This window comes from Charadrius vociferus, unplaced genomic scaffold, assembly GCF_000708025.1.
Source record: "Charadrius vociferus isolate BGI_N301 unplaced genomic scaffold, ASM70802v2 scaffold355, whole genome shotgun sequence".
NCBI classification, from domain to species: Eukaryota; Metazoa; Chordata; class Aves; order Charadriiformes; family Charadriidae; genus Charadrius; species Charadrius vociferus.
This window is the reverse complement of record NW_009648451.1, coordinates 715110-734590: the sequence shown is the minus strand read 5'-3', so window position 1 is coordinate 734590 and position 19481 is coordinate 715110. Positions and strand designations below refer to the sequence as shown.

General features: G+C 36.5%; 1 protein-coding gene across 1 annotated transcript in view; it reads left to right on the top strand.

Annotated features, from left to right (window-relative positions):
- ARID4A (AT rich interactive domain 4A (RBP1-like)) overlaps window positions 1-19481 on the top strand; it is a 46731-nt gene that overhangs the window by 23451 nt on the left and 3799 nt on the right. The window contains exons 10-19 of the mRNA XM_009885604.1: window positions 7208-7280; window positions 9831-9925; window positions 10076-10173; window positions 11578-11806; window positions 13700-13950; window positions 15732-15929; window positions 17147-17231; window positions 17421-17622; window positions 17830-17892; window positions 18803-19476. Of these exons, the coding sequence (XP_009883906.1) occupies window positions 7208-7280; window positions 9831-9925; window positions 10076-10173; window positions 11578-11806; window positions 13700-13950; window positions 15732-15929; window positions 17147-17231; window positions 17421-17622; window positions 17830-17892; window positions 18803-19476 (1968 nt within the window). The remainder of the gene's footprint in view (window positions 1-7207; window positions 7281-9830; window positions 9926-10075; window positions 10174-11577; window positions 11807-13699; window positions 13951-15731; window positions 15930-17146; window positions 17232-17420; window positions 17623-17829; window positions 17893-18802; window positions 19477-19481) is intronic.

Genomic DNA, 19481 nt, shown 5'->3' with positions numbered 1-19481 from the left:
TTTTTTAATATGGAAGAGAATGTAAGTAATGCCGTATAACTGCGGATGCCGTGCAGGGAGAGAGAAAGCCAGCAAATATTTGGAAGTCAGGCTGAAATATGTCCAGGCAGTGGGCAGATTAGATAGAAAGGAAGTAAAACCATTTTACATTTGAAAGAATGCAGCTCCTAGGTAAGGATTCTGTGTTTTAATCTGTAACGTTAACACGGTTGTTAAGAACGCGGATTTGACTTCAGATTTCTGATCTGGGAACTGTCTGGTGGAGCATGCAGCCAGGGTAGATCTTTCCAGGTAATAAAAAAAAAAAAAAAGACAATAAGAATCTATTTTTAGGTGTTAATTTTTATGCCTTGATAACAGTGTTCTGGAAAATGGAGTAGATGTCTGTGTGAGAATAATGGTACGATTAGATAAATATAACGATGAATGTGTGCAGAATATAAAATCCTCTGGGTTTTTTTCTTCTGTTTGCAGTGAAAAGGACTGAATAGGCCACATTTTGCAGGGTGTGAACTGTTGCAATCTGTATAGGTCTGTTTGTATTAGCGTTGGTTAAAATTGCAGGCTATCAGTCACTAAAAATCAAGGATTGCTGTACTAGTTTTCTAGAATCCATTTTTCATGGCTATTGCAGAAAAGTGCTGTGTGTTTCAAACAAAGAAGGGGGAGGGGGAAAGCTTGGTGGTTTAAAAAAAAAAAAAAAAAAGGCATTCCCGGAATAGAGGTTATTTTTAAAGAATACTCTAAATGAGGAGTAGTGGAGCAAAGGATTCCAGACAGGTAGATGTGCTGGTAGGAAGAGCTGCAGAATCCATTATTTCCAGGTGACAAGTAGACGTATAAAAATAAGGTGGGCATTTTCGTGCTGAAGGTATGTAGCAGGGGATAGATATTAAATCTTTTTAGATTATGTCACAGCGGAACTGTCATTCTGGCCCATTAAATCAAATTCCTGATTCAAATGTTACTATACGTATTCTAATTGTGGGCCATGCTAGATATTACAGTTGGAGAGCTTTTAGGGAATTTATCATAATTTCTGTTTTCTTTTCCCTTAGAAAGGCAATAATACTGGTTGCAGAGAGAATCGACAAGTGAATGATACTGCCTTGCGTTTATTTAACTACAAATGTTGCGTTACTCAATTTTTGCATTTGTATTTTAATCAAGGTCAAAATAGCTTCTGTCCATCCTCTGCCAGAATTTTCTCAGTGGACCTTTTGTTTTAGAACTGCAAATTGTTGTTATTACTGGAGATGGGAGGGAGATCTTCCCCCCAATCTTCTGAAATGCACAGCAGTTTTGCTGTCAAGGCCCGGCCAGCTGCTGACCACCAATGATAGGCCTTCATTAAATCAATCAAAGGGACACAGACCTACTTAATATATAATGAGAGCATAAAGTCAGCCAGAAGAGTCTAATTCTGGGTATGGAAAGGATCCTGTTTTTCTGAAGTAGGATCTTTTATAATGGTAATGTAGTAGAGAGTCCTACTGTAGCAGGTAATAATAGATCCTACCATTTTTCCAGTAGCTGGGTTAAAACCTGTAACTTTGTTTTGACAGAATCTGTCTTTCTAATTGTGCTGCCTTTCATGACATCTTAAAGAGTGTGGTAGAATTGGTACAACAGGGATTCCAGGCTTTACATGGCTCTTCTTTGATGGCTTTTGTAAGCTGAGGAGTGGGAACCAATATGGTGGTGGTGAGATGCTAATCCTCCTCGTCCGTGGTAACTCACTTGTGTGGTCCAGAGTTTACTATGAAGGAAAAAAATGTGGAAATTGCTTGTCATTGACTTTAACAGGGATTGTGTTACATTGAGTTGCTCAGCATGTTCAAACTGTTGGATTTTTGGCAATAATTGCAATATATGGTACAACTCAGGATTAGTTTTCATTCTCAATGTGAAGTTTGAATAGCAGACCACACACTGCTTGTGTCACAAGAAGTGGAAAAAATCAGGAGGTACTATACAAAAAAAAAAATTCTTTATCAAATGAAAATTTAAAGAATCACACAATTGGTTGGAATCCACTTAAAAATCTGGATATCGCTTTTGGTTCTTATCCATTTTTCAACTTGTCAAAATAAGAGAATTAACTGTGTTTTGAGGGTACATTTGACAGTCGCAGAATGCACTGCAGCTAAAAGGAAAGAGAAACTCTGAACTCCAGTATCTCCACATAGAAATAGAAATTTTTGGAACATTACCTGATTTTAATTAAAAATTAGATTATATGTACTACTGTATTTGCTTGTATTTAAGTTGTTCTGTTAGGGAAGAAATCATACATATTTGTTTCTCAGGATTAAATAGTCAAATACTCCCTGTTTTACAAGGGAACACGTAGGCAACATTTGGGTTTGCCTCTCAGTCTCCCTGTAGGCCATTCTGATTCCAAAAGAATCAAGATTTTAACATGCAGTTTTCAGTATGTGTTCTTAAGAGAGACTTTCACATAACGTCAATGTAAAATTGAGGAATTTGTTCTTTAGAGTTTGAATTCCACCAGTTACAAAATTGTATCTTTTTACAATATCAGGAGCTAGAAAAAGAGATTTTTATCTTACCTGTAGCGGTGGTTGTAACACCATCTTTGAGAGACTGTTTCAACTTATCTATGTCACTTTAATAATAGTTCCTTGTTCTCCCCTCCACCCCCTCCTCAATGGAACATGCAAAAAATGTTCAGAAAAAAATTCCAGCTAGCTGTCTCCATGCCTCATTGAAGAAAGAGTTGTAGCACCTCCAGGTGTATGATTGGAGCAATTTTCTTAGTCTTCATTTTGACAGTCACCTGCAGGATGTATCTGTAGTATGTTTAATACTGTGTATTCATTTTAAAGTTTTTAGGGTTCTTGCATCACAGCAGCATCAAGAAACGTCAGTCAGAGTTGCTTTACGTGGTTGAGCAGGGAAATTGCCAGAAGCATTTTCCAATATACCTATTCTGCAAATAAGCAAGGATTTCAGTTCTCATGATAAGTCATTACCATATATTTTATTAGCGCTAAGTTCATAAAGGAAGGATGAGTACATGAAATCCATGATGTGTTTTAGAAAGCTTGTGATTCCTAAAAATGATCAGTAGTCATCTATTAAAAGACTTAGATTTTGCCTCAAAGTTTTTCTTGTTTCTCATGTAGTCTTTTCTCTAAGTGACTGTGGGAGACCACATAAAATGATACCTGACTCCATTTCTGTTGCAACCTATGTGTATTTTAAGATAACATTGAAGAAGCTGACACTAAAAATTAAATACAGGAATACAGTAATTTCAAAGTTAATGAAGCATGGTAACCTGAAACAAGTAGTTTATTTACATATGTTAAAAAAAAAAAAAAAACAAAACTAAGCAGCTGTGGTGTATAATATGTGGGATACCCTTTAAAAAAAATAGCGAAACATTGATTAGCTAATCATCCTTCTCATGCATGCATGTATTTGTAGGAGTTTTGACTATGGTGAAGCATGGCCTACATCACGCCATGCACAAATGTTCTTTACAAAGACTTTCTTGCTCAGAATTTTTTGCTAACAGGTGCTCTTAGAATACTCCTCAAGTAGGAGCAAAGAAGTTGCAAAACGAGGTGCAGCTCTAGAGTGAGTAATTGTTGAGGATGGTTCAATTCCTCATTCTTGTTGGTATAAACTAACATTTTAAGATCACTGTTATCTCCACATGGTGTAAAGCTGTTAACTTGTTGCAATCAGTTTAATTCTTTTCATTTTGTTAATTAGCATTCAAACTTGGCATCAGAAAGCAAACGTGCAAATGATGAAAACGCATTTAAGTACTCTAAAGCAAAAAAATTACATTAGCTTTAATTCTGGCAGCTTCTCTTGTTCATATACTCTTCTGAACTCCAAATCCTATGCACATTGTTCTTCCTCTTATTTATTTCACGGAAGACTTTATGGTATTGTCAGTCTATTAATAACATAAAAGAAAGATCTGTCCCTGGTTCCTTAGCCCTGTGTTGGTTGAGTATATGGTGTACATGCTTGTAAGTACAGATTCATTCTTTGTTTTGTAAAAAAAAATATTTCATCCTTTGTGCTCCCACTCAGCTCTACAGGTTATCATCCACAGAAGCTTCAACATCTTTGTGTAGAGTAAACGATGAGTCAGGATAACAGAGCTATATTCTTGTTTAAAATCATTGTAAAGACAGAGTCAAAACTCATGGTGAATAAAGTGGCTTGAAACTAAATGAAGCAAAGCCAGTTACAAGTTTTCTACAGATTTCTGTGGGTTTTATGTTGTGCTTATTTGCTGATAGTTATTCTAAAAATAATACTACAAAATACTTGAACACTGGTAGTATTACTTGGAAGGCAATGAAAAATTGAGTTGGGAAGGGAGTATGTCCCTTATACAGAGATCCTATGTTGATTGTTGAATTCATTGTTTTACTATTTACAATATTTTCTAACTGATGTGACCTGCTAGTCAGAAAGGAGGGAAAAAAAAAAAATCTCAAACCCATAAAGTTTCATCTTTTTAATTACAAGCAAAAAAGGGCATCTTGGAGATTCTTTTTAATGAAATTCAGCCTGTCACCTGGAGACAAAAAACCTCCACATTTTCTTATGTTGCATTTAGTTACGGGTATTGGATGAGCAACAGAAAGGTCTCAGTTTTGAACTCCTGCTACTTAAGATTTTCATATTGTTTTGCCCCTCACTTGGGCTTACCTTTGGCTACAGTCTCCCTTTTTTGCAACATCATTATAGGAATAAAACGAAATGGAGAGACAGAACTCTCTTAAGAAAACTGATTTTGAAGACCTGTCCCTGTGAACTTATCCCCAGTCTAAAATGGATATAAGTGTCTGGATAGGAGAAGTGAGTTTTGGTGCGTACTGAAAAGAGGTGCTAGGAATTTTAGCTCTCCAGAGATGGTGATGGCAGGTTGTGGCATCAACATTTCTTAGGTGTTTGCTTCACTTTGGGTGCAGCATTTAAGGTTGCTGGCACAGGAGCTTAGATGATGGTTGATGTATTTAAAATAAAACTCAACTCTTAACTCAGAACAGTAGACACACCTGCAAAATCATTATGTCCAGTTACAAATAGATAACCTTGATGAAAAATGACCTCTTACAAAAATCCCATGTATCTTAATGTTGGAATAAGCATATCCATGAAGGGTTTGTCTTTTGCGTTTTGGCCAGCAGCAAAAAACAAAGACTTTGAAATAGCTGATACATGATTTATTCCTTGCTGACAATTACTCAGGTCTAATCCAAGTCACCTGTCAGAAGGATTTGGTGTCTACCCTGGCATTGGTACCAGGCAGGCTGCAGACTGTCTTTGTCAAGGGGTTGTTACGTAGCTCATATACCATCGACAGAGGGAAGGTAGGTACAGGGTTCAGGATGCCTCTCACAGGTGGATGAATATTGCAGTCAGATTTTATGCCCTGGTCCTGCAAGTATGTAAAAACTTTTTCATCTCTCCTTTTTGCCTTTCTTCAGCTGAAAATACTTGGTATCAGTGGCATGGTTAAGATTCTGTCTGCGAGAATGCTATTTCTAACCCACATTTCTGCTGTTCTGACCTACAGTTCTGGTTTGGCATTATGCCCACAAAAGAAAAATTACTTGAATTCAACTACTCAGAAATATTTCTGAATGTTTACTGTTATGTAGATACATTTAGTTTGCTTAGTTTGAGTTGTATTGCCTTTAATCAGTAAACATTACAGTAGATGGTAGAAATTTCTCGATCTTGAAGTTGGTTTGCAGTCTAAATGGAGAGAAAAAAAGCTTTGGTTTCTATAGCGATAATTCATTTGTTAACCTGGAAGAACATAATAATTCTATAGATAACTGTTCTCTTTATATAATCCCTATAATATGCAGTATGGGCAAATGGTAACTGATGCTGTACAATGTTGTGATTATTCATTTAATTTCCTTCAATCATTTCCCAAGGAAAAAAAAAAAAAGAAGGAAAATAAGAACCAGATATTGTCTCTGCCTGATTGTAGGTGATCCCTGTTGGGCTTTGAAGCTCAGAATTCACTGAAGCAGGCAGGGCTGAAATTCATTCTGATGCTGGGCAGATTGCTTTCTGGTTAACAAGACAGTAGCATATACATTCACATTTCATTGCCTGTCTTCCTGCCCTGAAGCTTAAAGTTTACAGAATGCAGAGACGACTGAAATTGAAATTGCTGTTCTGGTTTCCTTCTGGAACTGCTTGTGACTTTTCTGTTATTTTTAATATTGTAATGATAAGATTTTTTGACACGTACTGTACGTCTTTCCTTCAAGACAGCTGCAGCCTTCCTTGTGCAAACTGCCTTACCAGCAATCCCTGTGATTGCCAGGCTGGCAGGAAGAAAGAGGCATGCGTAAAGCATTGCAGGGAAAAGATTTTTTTTTATTTTTTTTTTCTCTCTGCTAGAATCTCAGAATTCCATGAAGTATATGTAGCTTTGTAGACATTATTTTCCCCCACCCACCCACCCAATAAATTTACCTTATTTTCATGGTTTCCACCTGAAAAAAAAAGAAAATCTTTATTTCATGCTGTGGACTGCTTACCATAAAGTTTGTGTTTATGTCTTTGAGGCTTTAAGCTGTAACAATAAAACTAAGGAATTTATAATAATAAATTATGGAAATACATGTTGAGGGAATTATGGAGGTGACTCTAAAAATGTTTCCAAATATGAGCTGAAATAGAGCATTGGAACTTAATCACAAAACAAATACTGTCTGGAGCATCAAAAACAGGAACAGTTGGAGAAAGAATTGTTGTGCAACCTTAGCTGTATTTGGGGCAAGGAATATTAGTTAAACAAACAAACAAAAAAACAAAACCCACAACAAAACAAAAATGCCTCAAGCAAACAAAAAACAAATAAACCTAGAGTTCTTGTGACCTGCTTCAGTCTTGTAAATAAGAATATTGTATTAGAACAATATGTTAAGTATATTAGTGTTTTCATTTTGAGGGTCACACTTACGTTCTATTGAGGCCTTTTTCCTGACCTGCATTTTCTTTTTTTCCTCCTGAGGGGTGCACTTCAGTCTCCTGAGTAAATTTTGTTTTCTGCTTATTTCACCATTATAGGGGTGCAGGGCCAAATGGGAAGTGGTTTGGGTTTAGCTCTTGCTGTTAGGTTTTTGTACAAATAAATTGTTACTTTGCATATTTTATGTTTTCATTATGACTGCATTTGTTTTCACAGCCTGAGGAAGAGCTTGATCCTGAAGAGAGGGACAACTTCCTCCAACAGCTTTACAAGTTTATGGAAGACAGAGGTAACACTAAATTACTTAGTTTTGTTTTTTTAAAAAAAATTTATTTAATTTCTGGTCCACTTTTTAAATGGCTTCTAAAACTTACTTTTAAGTGTATGGATGTTATCAGTAGGGTATTCTCATGTCAGTGAAAAAGGATAACATCTAGTCTCTGGTGCAAAGAAAAACACTTCTACCCATTTTCACGTGTGGCAGGTCTGCTTCCAGTACTTCGAAGCACAGTGCACAAAGGAAACTGAAATCCTTCCGGAGGTGCTCTTTTTTGTTTTGCTTTCACAAACCTTTTTTATGTTAACAATCCCTGTTAAATAAGCTCTTGGTTGATTTCTTGTTGTGACAGCCATTGCTGGGAGCTCTGCTGCTGTTAATCTCAGGCTGGAACCTGAGGAGGCTATTCGTGGATGGTGAAATTGAACCAGCAGAGAGTGGGAGATGTGCCATCTTCAAGTCTCCTTGCAGAACTGTCTTAATAACGTGCAGATGTAGCAGTGATACTCACCTGAAGACACAACTTAAAAAATTCTACTTTGTCCAGTAGCTAGAACAAGAAAATAGCATATTTTAAATGTCTGTCTTTACAGAATTAGGTGAGACTTTTATAAATTGGAATAGTTAAAAGTCCTAGCATAAGATACATATTGGAAGTGCGTGCACTATGTCTATAGAGGAGGATATACCTGCTGACTTGGGGGAACTGTTGTTGCATAAGCCATTCACATTTGCAGTTGTGATGAGACTGACACAAAAATGGAAGGTTTTCTGTTCCTTGGCTGCACACCCTCCCTCCTTTTTTTTTTTTCTTTTAAGTATATTTAAGCCTGGAAAGAGTTTTGTCTTTCAGAGTATATTTGTTTTATTCACTTTACTCGTGAACACACTATTTCAGTTTGAATACTGTAAGCATTAATCCTGCAATAACATTGGTGGAGGTAGATTACAAGTGCAACTACTGCTTTTTTACCTTTTTTCCTTTCTTTTTCCATGACAAAAATTACCTGTATGATATTGCTGTAGCAGCATACAGTACAGCAAATGTTGATGTACTTGAATTTGAAATAACCAGAGCGAAGAGTAAAATGTAGCGTGCATGATGTAGTGTTCGAATATTTCCCCCTTTCCTTTTTTCTTAGGTTTTATAATGGGGGGGGGGGGGAATCAAGTTACCTTTGTAAAAGAGGCTCTGCATCCCTATTGACGAGGTGTGTTCTAGACCACAGAATTGTAAAAAAACAGTTCCAAGTCTGTTCAGTATTGCCAGTTCTTATCACAGGTTTAGAAATTGATCATGTATTGTAGCAACATATGCTGGTGTTCATCCGATATAATTTTGAGGCCTCCGGTGCATAACCAGTGTTTCTGAAAAATAACCTGCTTTGGGGGAGTAGGAGGCTATGTCTGGGGGAAAAAAGTCCCTTTGCTGCTGAACTAATTGCAATTTTCTTTCTTTTCTAGTAGCCTGATTCTTTCCCCTTTGCTGTTTTCCTCCTTCCTCACTCCCTTTCCTAAGCACTCTTAGATAAAACCAAGTAGGGATCATGTCAGGGACTTGTAGAAGCAAAAGAAGAAAGCATTTGTGCACTGAATTTGAAGGCTCAGTCCAGAAACTACTCTCTAAGCTAGTATGTCGACTGAGTGATATACAGCACTTTTTCAGGACTGGATCTTTCCCCCGATGGTTTGTTTGTTTTTTTGTTTTTTTTTTTTTCTCCTCGGCCCTGGATAGCAAGATTTCTGTTCTCACCAGATTTGTTCTACATTCTGTTCTCTCAATATGAATGTTTTGATTCACGTAATCATGACAGTATTCCCGAAGTCCTATAAAATTATTTTAATGAATCCAAATGTAATTGCATGAAGATGAGAAGCAGCAGGGAAGAGGTTTGATATTCTTCCTTGCTGGGAGGAATACTGTCTGCATATGCAGCCACTTGCCCCAAGTCACTTTTGGTTTCTTCTTTTGCAATTAATTATCGTTCTTTGTATCATTGCCACTCATCTGATTGGAGTTCTTTCTTTTTTTCAGAATTATTCCAAATACTCATGTCCTGTTAGGGCTTTATGCTTTTTCACATTCTAACAGTTTGCCTGTGTATCTTTTTTTAATCCAGCATTTCTGCTTCTTCCCCACTCCTTCCAGACCACAGTGTTTTGAGTTAATCTCTTCATGCATTGCTATATTCCAGCATTCATCGGGTGTTCTGTAGAGCTTTCTGCAATTCTGGCTGTCCCCTTGCTCAAGAGAGGAACAGTGGGATGCAGCCAACTGGATGGGGCTTACTGCACAAATCTGAGGAGGTCAAGAAATCATAGTTGTCAAGCAGTTGGTGCCACTATGCTAATAAACCACCCAGAAATACGTGATGCATTCAAAAGAGGGCGAAGCTTAAATTGGTGGTTGGAAACTACTGACTTGTGACATATCTTAGAACTATTAAATATGGATTTTAAAATGTAGAAAGATATCAGTAATCAAATGTGTGCTAAAGGAACAGAAGAAGCAGTTTACTGTTCTGTGTGGTAACTTTTTATTTTTGGTTTTGTTTTATTTAGGTACTCCTATCAATAAGCCACCTGTTCTGGGCTACAAGGACCTTAATCTCTTCAAACTTTTTAGACTTGTGTATCAGCAGGGTGGGTGTGACAATGTAAGTGTTGGATGTTTCCTGAACTAAATGCCTATTAATTCTTAAAGGTTATGGCTTGTGGCTGTGTTAGATGTCATTCCTTAATGTTCTTGGTTAACAAAACCTGAAAACTTTCTTTTTTTTCTTTTTTCTTTTTCTTTCTCCCCAAAGATCGAGAGTGGTGCTGTATGGAAGCAAATTTATATGGACCTTGGCATTCCTATTTTGAACTCAGCTGCTTCCTACAATGTAAAAACTGCTTATAGAAAGTAAGTGCTCATATTGTATAATGGCGAAACTAATGAGCAGTTCTGAGCATTTTCCAGCGCTGAGTACTGAAACGCTGGAGTAAAGGACGGAGTGCTCAGGGCTGCATAAATTCCCGTTGCTCTAATAATTAGAATTTCACTCATTTTCTTATCAAGAAGCATTCACTTTCAGCATGCAATGATGCCGTTTTCAGAGTACAACAACGAAACTTAGTAAAAAAGCTTTGGCAAATTCAGCTTTACAATTTATGGTGATTAACAAGAGTGGACTCTGTCCTCAGTCTTTAGATGCTGCATGCAGTGAGGGCAATTTTATACCGGATTCTTTAACTTCCTCAAAAACATTGCTAGAGATAGACATGTTTGAGATTGCATATTTAAATACCATATTTATGAAACCTGGAGAATAATGGTTTTAAGGCATAACTTTGTACATTGCTATGGTGGATGTGACAATACTAAGTAGTAAAATCACTGCTTGTAATAAAAAAAAAAAGCATAAATCTTTTTATTCTGACCACTGGTTTTCAGTTGTGTTTTAACTTTTGAAATGGAAACCTTTTAGGAATGACACTTTCAAGCTCATTTTCTAAATAAAGATTATTTTTATTATTTATTCTCCTGGAAGTTTGACAAGAAACAATTGGGCTTTTTGAGTAAAAGGGAAGAATGAGGTTCTCTTGACTCGAACCTAAGGAAATTTGGCTGATTGAATAGGGATGGCTAATGACTCAACTCATGTTAATGTTGATGAAGATGAAAATATTCAGACTATCTTCAGTGGGATTTGAACTGGGCACATATTTAAGGTCTGTATTTACAGAGAAGAGTATTTATCATAAAAAGAGTAATTGGTAAATATGTACTAAGTTGCTGTTACAGTGGAAACAATTATGTTGTATGGACATATGATAGTACGTTGTAACTTGCTTATTTGTTCTTTGAGGAATAAGCTAGTTCGTATTTCTCTCACTTATAACTGGATTAGAATATGCACACAGGTAGCTGATGCATGGCAACTTGTTACCATGTGGTAGTTAACTTGTTTGTATGCCCATATCCTAATACTAGGCTGATTTTAGCAGTCATGCATTTGCAGAACAGTGTAGATGACCTTAGGCTTTACTGTCATGATTTCTTAATTGGATGGGGATGAAGTTAAATTTGTGGGAAGCACCTGTGCGTATTCTTTCTCACCGTTTGACTTGTGTGCATAATTGTTTCATTTCAGAAATCTTCTCTGGCTTGTTTGTTTGTTTATTGGGTTTTGTTGTTGGTTTGGTTTTTTTTCTTGAAGTTACTGCTCCTCTTACTTTTCTGGGAGCAGGAAAAAAAGGTTATATGCACTTCATTAAGCAGAAAATAAAACATGAAATATAAATGAAACTTTATTTATATCTATAGGTATCTTTATGGTTTTGAAGAGTACTGCCGTTCTGCAAACATTCAGTTTAGGACCATCCATCACAATGAACCAAAAGTGGTAGAAGACATACAGAAACACGTGGAACCAATGGAGGAAAGTGTAAAAGAGGAACAAAAAATGCCCCCAACAGAAGTTAAAAAAGAAGCAGAAGAAAATTATTCCAGCAGTGAAAGTGAAAAAGAGGAAATAGAACTAAGATCCCCAAGGGTAAGTGGTTTGAACTGATTTCTATTTAGTACTTAACAAAACCCCTTTGTATAGTGAACAGTTTACATAATAAGTTTTCCCTTGTAGAGTGACTGTACGTTTGAATTGGCGTCCTTGTACGAGCGTAGGACAGGGTTCTGGGAACACAGAGTTGGTGTTAACTGTTGATTATGTTCTACCTGTGAATAGAATCAGTTTTGACTATTTCTTTGTATTCTAAACCATCCGTGGGGTTTTTTCAGGCTGTGTTGCGTATCAGATGTGTTTTGATTCAGGGATGGCTTGAGAGCTGTGTATCATCAGAACAGTGAAACTCAGCAGGACAGTCTTGGTTTTGGGTGAGAATTTCCACAGGCACATGGAGTCTGGAGCTTTCTGGCAAGAAGCAGGAATATCAAGGAACTGCTGCAGCTTTAAGAATCAAAAGAACACCCATTTCTCCGAGTTTATTTTTATCACGATATTTCTTCTTTTAATAAAAGAAATACTGCAATTTTACAGTATGTAGACAAAAGTAGAGGGAGGAAGACTTATGTTTTGTCATCTTTTGTCTTTGAATGCTGTAGAGGTGAGGGTTGTATTAGTTACATAGATAAGACCCAGTGGCCCATTAGCTAGTGGATACTGAACATGATGGAGAATACAAGAATACTTTTAAGGTATTTGAATATGAGACTGTAGCACTCCTGTTAGTTCTGTTAAAAGGACATCTTGTGTTCCTTAATAGAGAATGATTACTGAAGGACAAGGAATTGCTACTTTTTAAATTGTTCAAGTTGTAAGGATTCTGTTCAAGTAAAATGTAATTCTATTAAAGTACTTCTTGCAAACTGGCTTTTCAAGCAAGCATATGGCCTTTAAACAAATAGATTAAAAGATATAGTGTAAACATAAGTTTAGATTTGTATTAAGTATTATATATCTATCTAACTGCAAGTGGTTTTTCCAAGCTGTATCAGCCTGAATGAGCTCCCAGGCGCGACATTAGCTTTGTTTTTAGTTTGGGGTTTTTTGTTTGTTTTTAGAGGAAAAATGGTGGGAAGATAAAGAAATGGAAGAATTTTTTGTCTTTTTTTTGTAATTGGCTGCCTATGTTAATTTGTTAATAACTAAATATTATTTGGTCATGTCTTTTATTACTTTATTAATCCAGTTACCAGCTATCTATTTGTGAATGATTATTTTTTTCCCAATGTATTTACTATTATACTACTGTGAATTTTAATTATTATAGTGCATTCATTACTGTCATCTTTGGGTAGCCTCCAGATAATTAGTCTTGCATTCGTAATGTATTTTAAATGTTCTGATTACAAAGCAATGACCATTGTCAGGAGACTTTTAATAGTAAAATGATGAACCCGTACTAGATCCCCAAGAACCAGTTGCACATAGTCCCAGACAGCAATTGTCTGGCTACTCAAAGTATCTTTTAAAAATGCGATACTTACAATTTTGTCTAAAGCTGACAAATTTCTGTTCTGTGAAATCAACAGATGACTATCAGGATTGAAGATGCTGAAAGGAAGATGCATTCTTAGTAGTTCTATACAAGCACTTTAATGAATGCTATTGCTGTACTTGAGCAAGGCATTTTGGCCCTTTCTATCAGGACCTTACATGTCCAGACGAATGTCCTGAAATCCTCCAGAAGTTAATCAGAAACTCGTCCTCTTTATTCTAAACCAAGCAGACTGGCTTTATTTTGCTTTTTTCCTCAATAACAAGACTTTAAGCCATTATATTAAGATTTTAGAATAATTTGCTTTTTGGTGTTATCTCCAGCCTTTCTTCTGTACAGGAATAGTATATTTCACTTTTTGCTGAGATTTGGAGAGGTTATACAGAGAATAATTGACAAGAGTCATTAAACCAATCTTACTTCTGTTCTAGGGACGAAGAAGACTTGCCCGCGACGCAACCCCTGCTAAAAAAGATAGTGAAGAGGATAAAACACAAGAAAAATTAAAAGACAGTAACAGAGAAAACAAGGATGTAGAGGATACACCTGAGAATGTAGAAAAGAAAGAAAATGAAACTCCACTAGGGAGAAAAAGTACACCAAAGCAAAAAGAGAAAAAAATTAAAAAACAGGAGGATTCTGATAAAGAGTCAGATGAAGAGGAAGAGAGGCAGAGGGAGAGGTAAATACTAACTTGTATCGCCTTCTTACGAGTATGTCTGTGTCATGATTGAGCTGTACTCCAAGCAGGAGTATACACAGAGTTGGAGATCTTACCATCTCAAATATGGAAATCAGGGACCTAATTCACTCAGCCAGACAGGGAGGGGAAAATTTTATTTCAGGCTTGTAGAGTCTGCTGTACTTCATGGAAGCATCTTTTTCTGATAGATGCCAAACAGTATTTTTCACTTGCATTTTCTCGAAGGTCTTGTCAGGGTTGTGTTGGTGTTTTATCACGCTAGTATGTACAGATACCAAGTAGACCAGGCTATGACTATGCCAGGTGCTGTATGGATGGTTAGCAACTGCTTCGGCAGGTTGTTCTGGGCAGTTGAAATAGAAATGGAAAAGAGAGCCCCTTGTCTCCCATGCTTTTGTTTAAGCTCTTAGTGATGGCTGATGAAGCTACAGCTTGCTTGTTTTTATTGTTACTTGATGTATTGTGGGCAGGAAGGGGATCAGCTAATAAAGCAAAGTAGAATGAAAGAGGGAGTTGCAATGAAAACTAGAGGTAGTTTGAAGAGGGAGGGGATGGAGAGACGTGGAAGGCCAGAGGAGAAAATAGCATCCAGAGACTGAGCTTGACAAGTTGAATTGGATTTATAGTCCTGGTTGCAAAGGAATTGTGAGCAGGTGACTAATTTATTACCAGAGTAGACCTCCTCTTAGCTAACTTCGGCTGTGGTCAAGGGCAGTGTCTTGCCTATATAAGATGGCTTTCCTCCCTGGTTTTTCTTGCCCATGTGGCTAAGTGCTGTGAACGCAAGTTGATACTGAATAAAGCCTGATAAGGGGTATAGCATATTTTCTTCTAAAGAGCTTTGAGGAGTGGGGAAAAACAGTTACTTTAAAGAAAGTGTCACTGTGCGGTCCAAGAAAAAAAAATACTTGCAGTGTAGAAATGCCTCAAATGAATGTACAGTGTGGGTGTGCAGCAGGTTGCAGAGGTATGTCAGATGACTAAGGCATCAAAGAGTTTTCTTTAAGTGGTGCTGATGGTGCTTGTCCTCTTTCTTTTAATTGTTTGCTGCAACAAGATAGTTCATCTTTCACTGAAGGCTGCCACATATATTTAATTAAAAGTAAGCCCGTGGTGGTCTTCAGTATTTTCTTTCTTGGTGACTTTGTTGTAACTTAACTTCTACATTATGCTGAATTCACCCTGACATAGGGAGGGAACTATAGGTAAAAATATGTTAGATAGTAATTCTTGAAAATATGTTTAAGTAGAATTTTTAAATATAGGTAATAAGAGCTGTGTAGACACTTAATCTTGGTTAAACACTGTTGTAATCAACTTTTTTTTCAAGGGAATAGTGTTTGTATCCATGAGAGGTTGGTTCAGTGTGATGGCGATGCAAACTTTTGTGCACTGTTAGTAAACTGTAGCTATTAAGCAAACCGTAGAGAAAGAATTATGTTCTTTAAATAGTGTGTCAGAGTCAAGTCTATTAGGAGTCAGACACCGAGTTAACTTATTCCTCTTTTTGCATTATCAACATATTCATTAAAAAATAATCTTTAAGCTTTGAGGTAGTTGTACACCTAATAAATTGCATTTCAAATACCATTTTTCTGGATACTACCCTATTCTCTCTAAGTCCAGTTCTTGATTTCAAAAGCTGTGTCCATATTTTTTCTTGCAGCTTTTTTCTTTTGCAGTAGCTTGGCTACACTAGTTAAATGTTAAAACTTTGATTTTCACTAATTAGTGGGTATTTTAAATACACTTTACTGCAGGGAGGAAATTGAGAACAAAGGAGAATCAGAAGGTGAAGAGGATGAGGAGGACGCAGAACCCTGCCTGACTGGAACCAAAGTGAAAGTAAAATATGGACGTGGAAAGACTCAAAAAATTTATGAAGCTAGTATTAAAAGCACAGAAATTGATGATGGAGAAGTTTTATATTTAGTTCATTACTATGGTTGGAATGTAAGGTGAGGATAACAAATTGCCTGTCACTTATTTGTTTGTTAAAAGGATTATTTGCAAAATAATTTTTGTTTTTAAGAAAAAAAAAAAGAGAGAAAGGCAATAGGTGACTTGGCTCCAAATTGAATTACCAACATGATAACAGGATCTGACTCTTGCACTTCTCAATGTTAGTAATTCTGTTCATGGTTTGACACTATTGCATTGACATCTCAGAATATACTTACTTGTACGTTTCCATCCAGCTTCAAGTAAGTAATCCTCACTCCTCTGAGGAGTATCCCTGTAATTTATTGTGTCAGCTAGTGTTAGCACTATTAGACTTTTTTTATTTAAGAGAGTCATTGATAATGGTGAAGACATCTACACTTAAGTATATCAAGCACTAAAATTTTGGCAACAAAATTTATCCTTGTATTGAATGATAACTGTGATTATAAAGAACAGTTGTTGCGTGTAAAGAGGGTAGGACAGGGTTAAACAACAAAGAACTACAGAAAAAAAAATCATCAAATGCTTCTCTTGACAGCCGTGCTTAATATTCAATACTGCTGTAGAAATGGCTTTTTTTGTTGTTGTTCTTAAAAGTACTGTGGTTATGTAGAGAAAAATACCACAAAATTGATCATTTTTAAAAATAGAATGCTTCTGGTATTTAATTTGAGATGTTCCAAATCCATACATTTCTAAGTAAACTAAGCAAATTTCTTTATGTGGCGACATAATTTTTAGGGGGGGAGGTATCCCCCCAATACTTACATGTGTTCCTTTACCTTATTAATAACTCAGGAGACTTTGAGGAGCACTAGTAGTGTATTTGTACTTTTCAGAATCTCATCCAGTTTGTTTTTAAAAATTTAAAAACTTTTCCTTAAAATAAAATATATTTTACTATTGAAACGTGGTGTGGTGAAAACTGCCATTTGTGTATGATGTGAAATAATTGACAAACTTTATAGCTGACTCAGTCCCCTGAGTTCCAGCGCTTTGCTAGTAAGAGACAGGGAAATTTGCACCTCCATTCCTCCGTCCCATTATTTTTTTTACAGGCTAGAAATGTAATTCATCTTTCTCATGTCAGATACCGCATGTGTTTGTAATATATGCTCTGCTTTCCTACCTCTCCCTAATAAATATTTTCTGTAACTCAGTCTTTTAATCCTCATATTGCAAACAGCTTCTTTATATGCGCTAATAACAGTAAGCTGTTATTTACTTTTAGATACGATGAATGGGTGAAAGCTGATCGCATTATCTGGCCTGTGGACAAAGGAGGACCAAAGAGAAAACAGAAGAAAAAAACAAAAGTAATGGTTATTTCAATAAGTTTCTTGTAGTACAATATTTAATGACTATCACTGTTCCTTATTTAAGAAAAAAAGTAAGTTACCCAGTCCACAGTCTAGTTTTTTTAATAGAAGCGTAAAGTAAAAGGAGAAAAGGTTTGACAATCGGCAGTGAAACATGTTAATAAAAAGTGATTGTTTTCCCCTCAGAATAAAGAAGACGGTGAAAAGGATGAGAAGAAGGATGAGGAGAAACAAAAATCAAAGCGTGGGCGACCCCCTCTGAAATCTACTCTTCCATCAAACACATCTTGCAGTTTATCCAAAACGCCTAATAGCGAAGGTAAATCAGGAGCCAGAAGTGCACGGAACAACTTGTCAGATTCCTCACCATTACCAAATGGAACAGAAGGTACATCTGGTGCACTTGTGTTCTGGCATGGAAGTGCATGTAAACAGTGATGTAATGCGGTGCATTAATGTGACTTCAACGAACAGAGTGCTGTCAGCAGCTTCAAAGTCCTACTTTAACCAGTCAGTGAACAAGCAATATAACAAAACAATTTTTCTGGTGCAGATTTTACTCCATAAAAATTAATACTTTCAATTCTGATTTTAGCAACACCTCGCAGGCAGACGAGACGTAGCTCAGGAATGTTTGATTCTGATAGAGGATCAAACGGTGAGTGATCTCAGTCCTGTGTATGCTTCTGAGGGTATATTTTTTTAGTACGTTTTCAAAAAGAGGTTTGATTTTTATTTTTCACTTTTTTTTTTTTTTCTCCTTGTGGATTTTATTGAGGAAGTAGTTGAGCTGACACTGCCGAGGAGCACAGTTTGCTCACAGAAGAGCTATGGCATGGAGATGACTGTGCAAGTCGTTCCATATTCTTAGCCAGAGCCTTTCAGTCCTCATCTTGAACAGACCCAATCTAGTGGTATAATGATAGTCTTCGTTCTGGTAATTAAGTCCTCAACCTCAGTACTACATCATCCAGCAGAGCTGTTAATTATATACAAATGACAGCAATATTTTTGGTATTTCTAAGTCTCTGTGAACAAGAGCTGAAGTGAAATCACTGTCTCCTTTTAGTACAGGTCCCGGAATAATCTTCTGGTAACGTAACAATGCTTGCTCTGTATATGGCACGTGATTCATACAATAATTTAGCAATGAAATGTCCATATTGGGGTGAGGAAGGGTTTTTTTCTATTTGGGAGTGCTTGGAGGGGAAGAGGCTTGGTTTTTGTTTTTGTAATTCCAGGTTGGGGCAGCATTATGCCCAGGTAGATCATGGGGATCTTTAAAAGTATTTTTGCTACTATAAACTGTAATTTGTTTATAATGGTTTATTTGGGAAATAGTGTAATTACTACTACTATTGTAGTTTCACAAAAATTTTTAGAAAAAGTAAGAACTGTAATAAGCATGTTGAGTAACGCACAATTTTTAATTTTGAAACTGTTTCCTGTGAACTGATGTTAATACCATAGATTACTGAAAAAAAAGTTTTTGTGTGGTTGAAAAAGAAATTGTGCTGAAATTCATGACTTAGGGTGCTGTTTCATTCTTTTTAAAAAAATTTTTGCAGACTCTGGCTCATCTGACAGTGAAGCAGATGAATCATCTGAAAAGAATTTGAATGAAGCATTTTCTCCAGAAAATTCAGAACTGGAAAAAAGTGAAAAACTACATGATGAGAAGCTAGATGAAGAAAACCCAAAGATTTCTCATGCATTCAAAGAAAATGACAGGACTCAAGTACAGCCATTAGAAACACTGAAACTGGAAGTTGAAGAAAGTGAACAAATTGTTCAGATTTTTGGAAATAAAACAGAACAAATAGAAGAAATCAAAAGAGAGGCTGAAAAATCACCTAAAGGGAAAGGGAGAAGGAGCAAGACAAAAGATCCTTCTCTGGAGAATGCAAAGATTTCACCAGGAAGCCAAGAAGAGGTGGCAAATGAATCTCTTACAGAACTGGAAAGATCAGAGCTGTCTTCCTTGGACTGTAAAGAAATTTCCAGCACTACTGAAAGTGAAACAGAACCTTCTACAAAAGATAAGAAGCTTTTGAAAAGGAAAACTTTGGAACAGGCCTCACCTGAGAAGAGAAATCGACGAGAGAGTGAGATGGAAGTGCCAAATATAGTATCTGAAGAGAGGACCAATGAATGTACTGGAGCAGAGGAATGTAGAGGGCTCAATGCTGAAGAGTCCCTCAGAACTGAAAATGAGGAAATGCCATCCCTGGTGGCAGAATCGGTTCA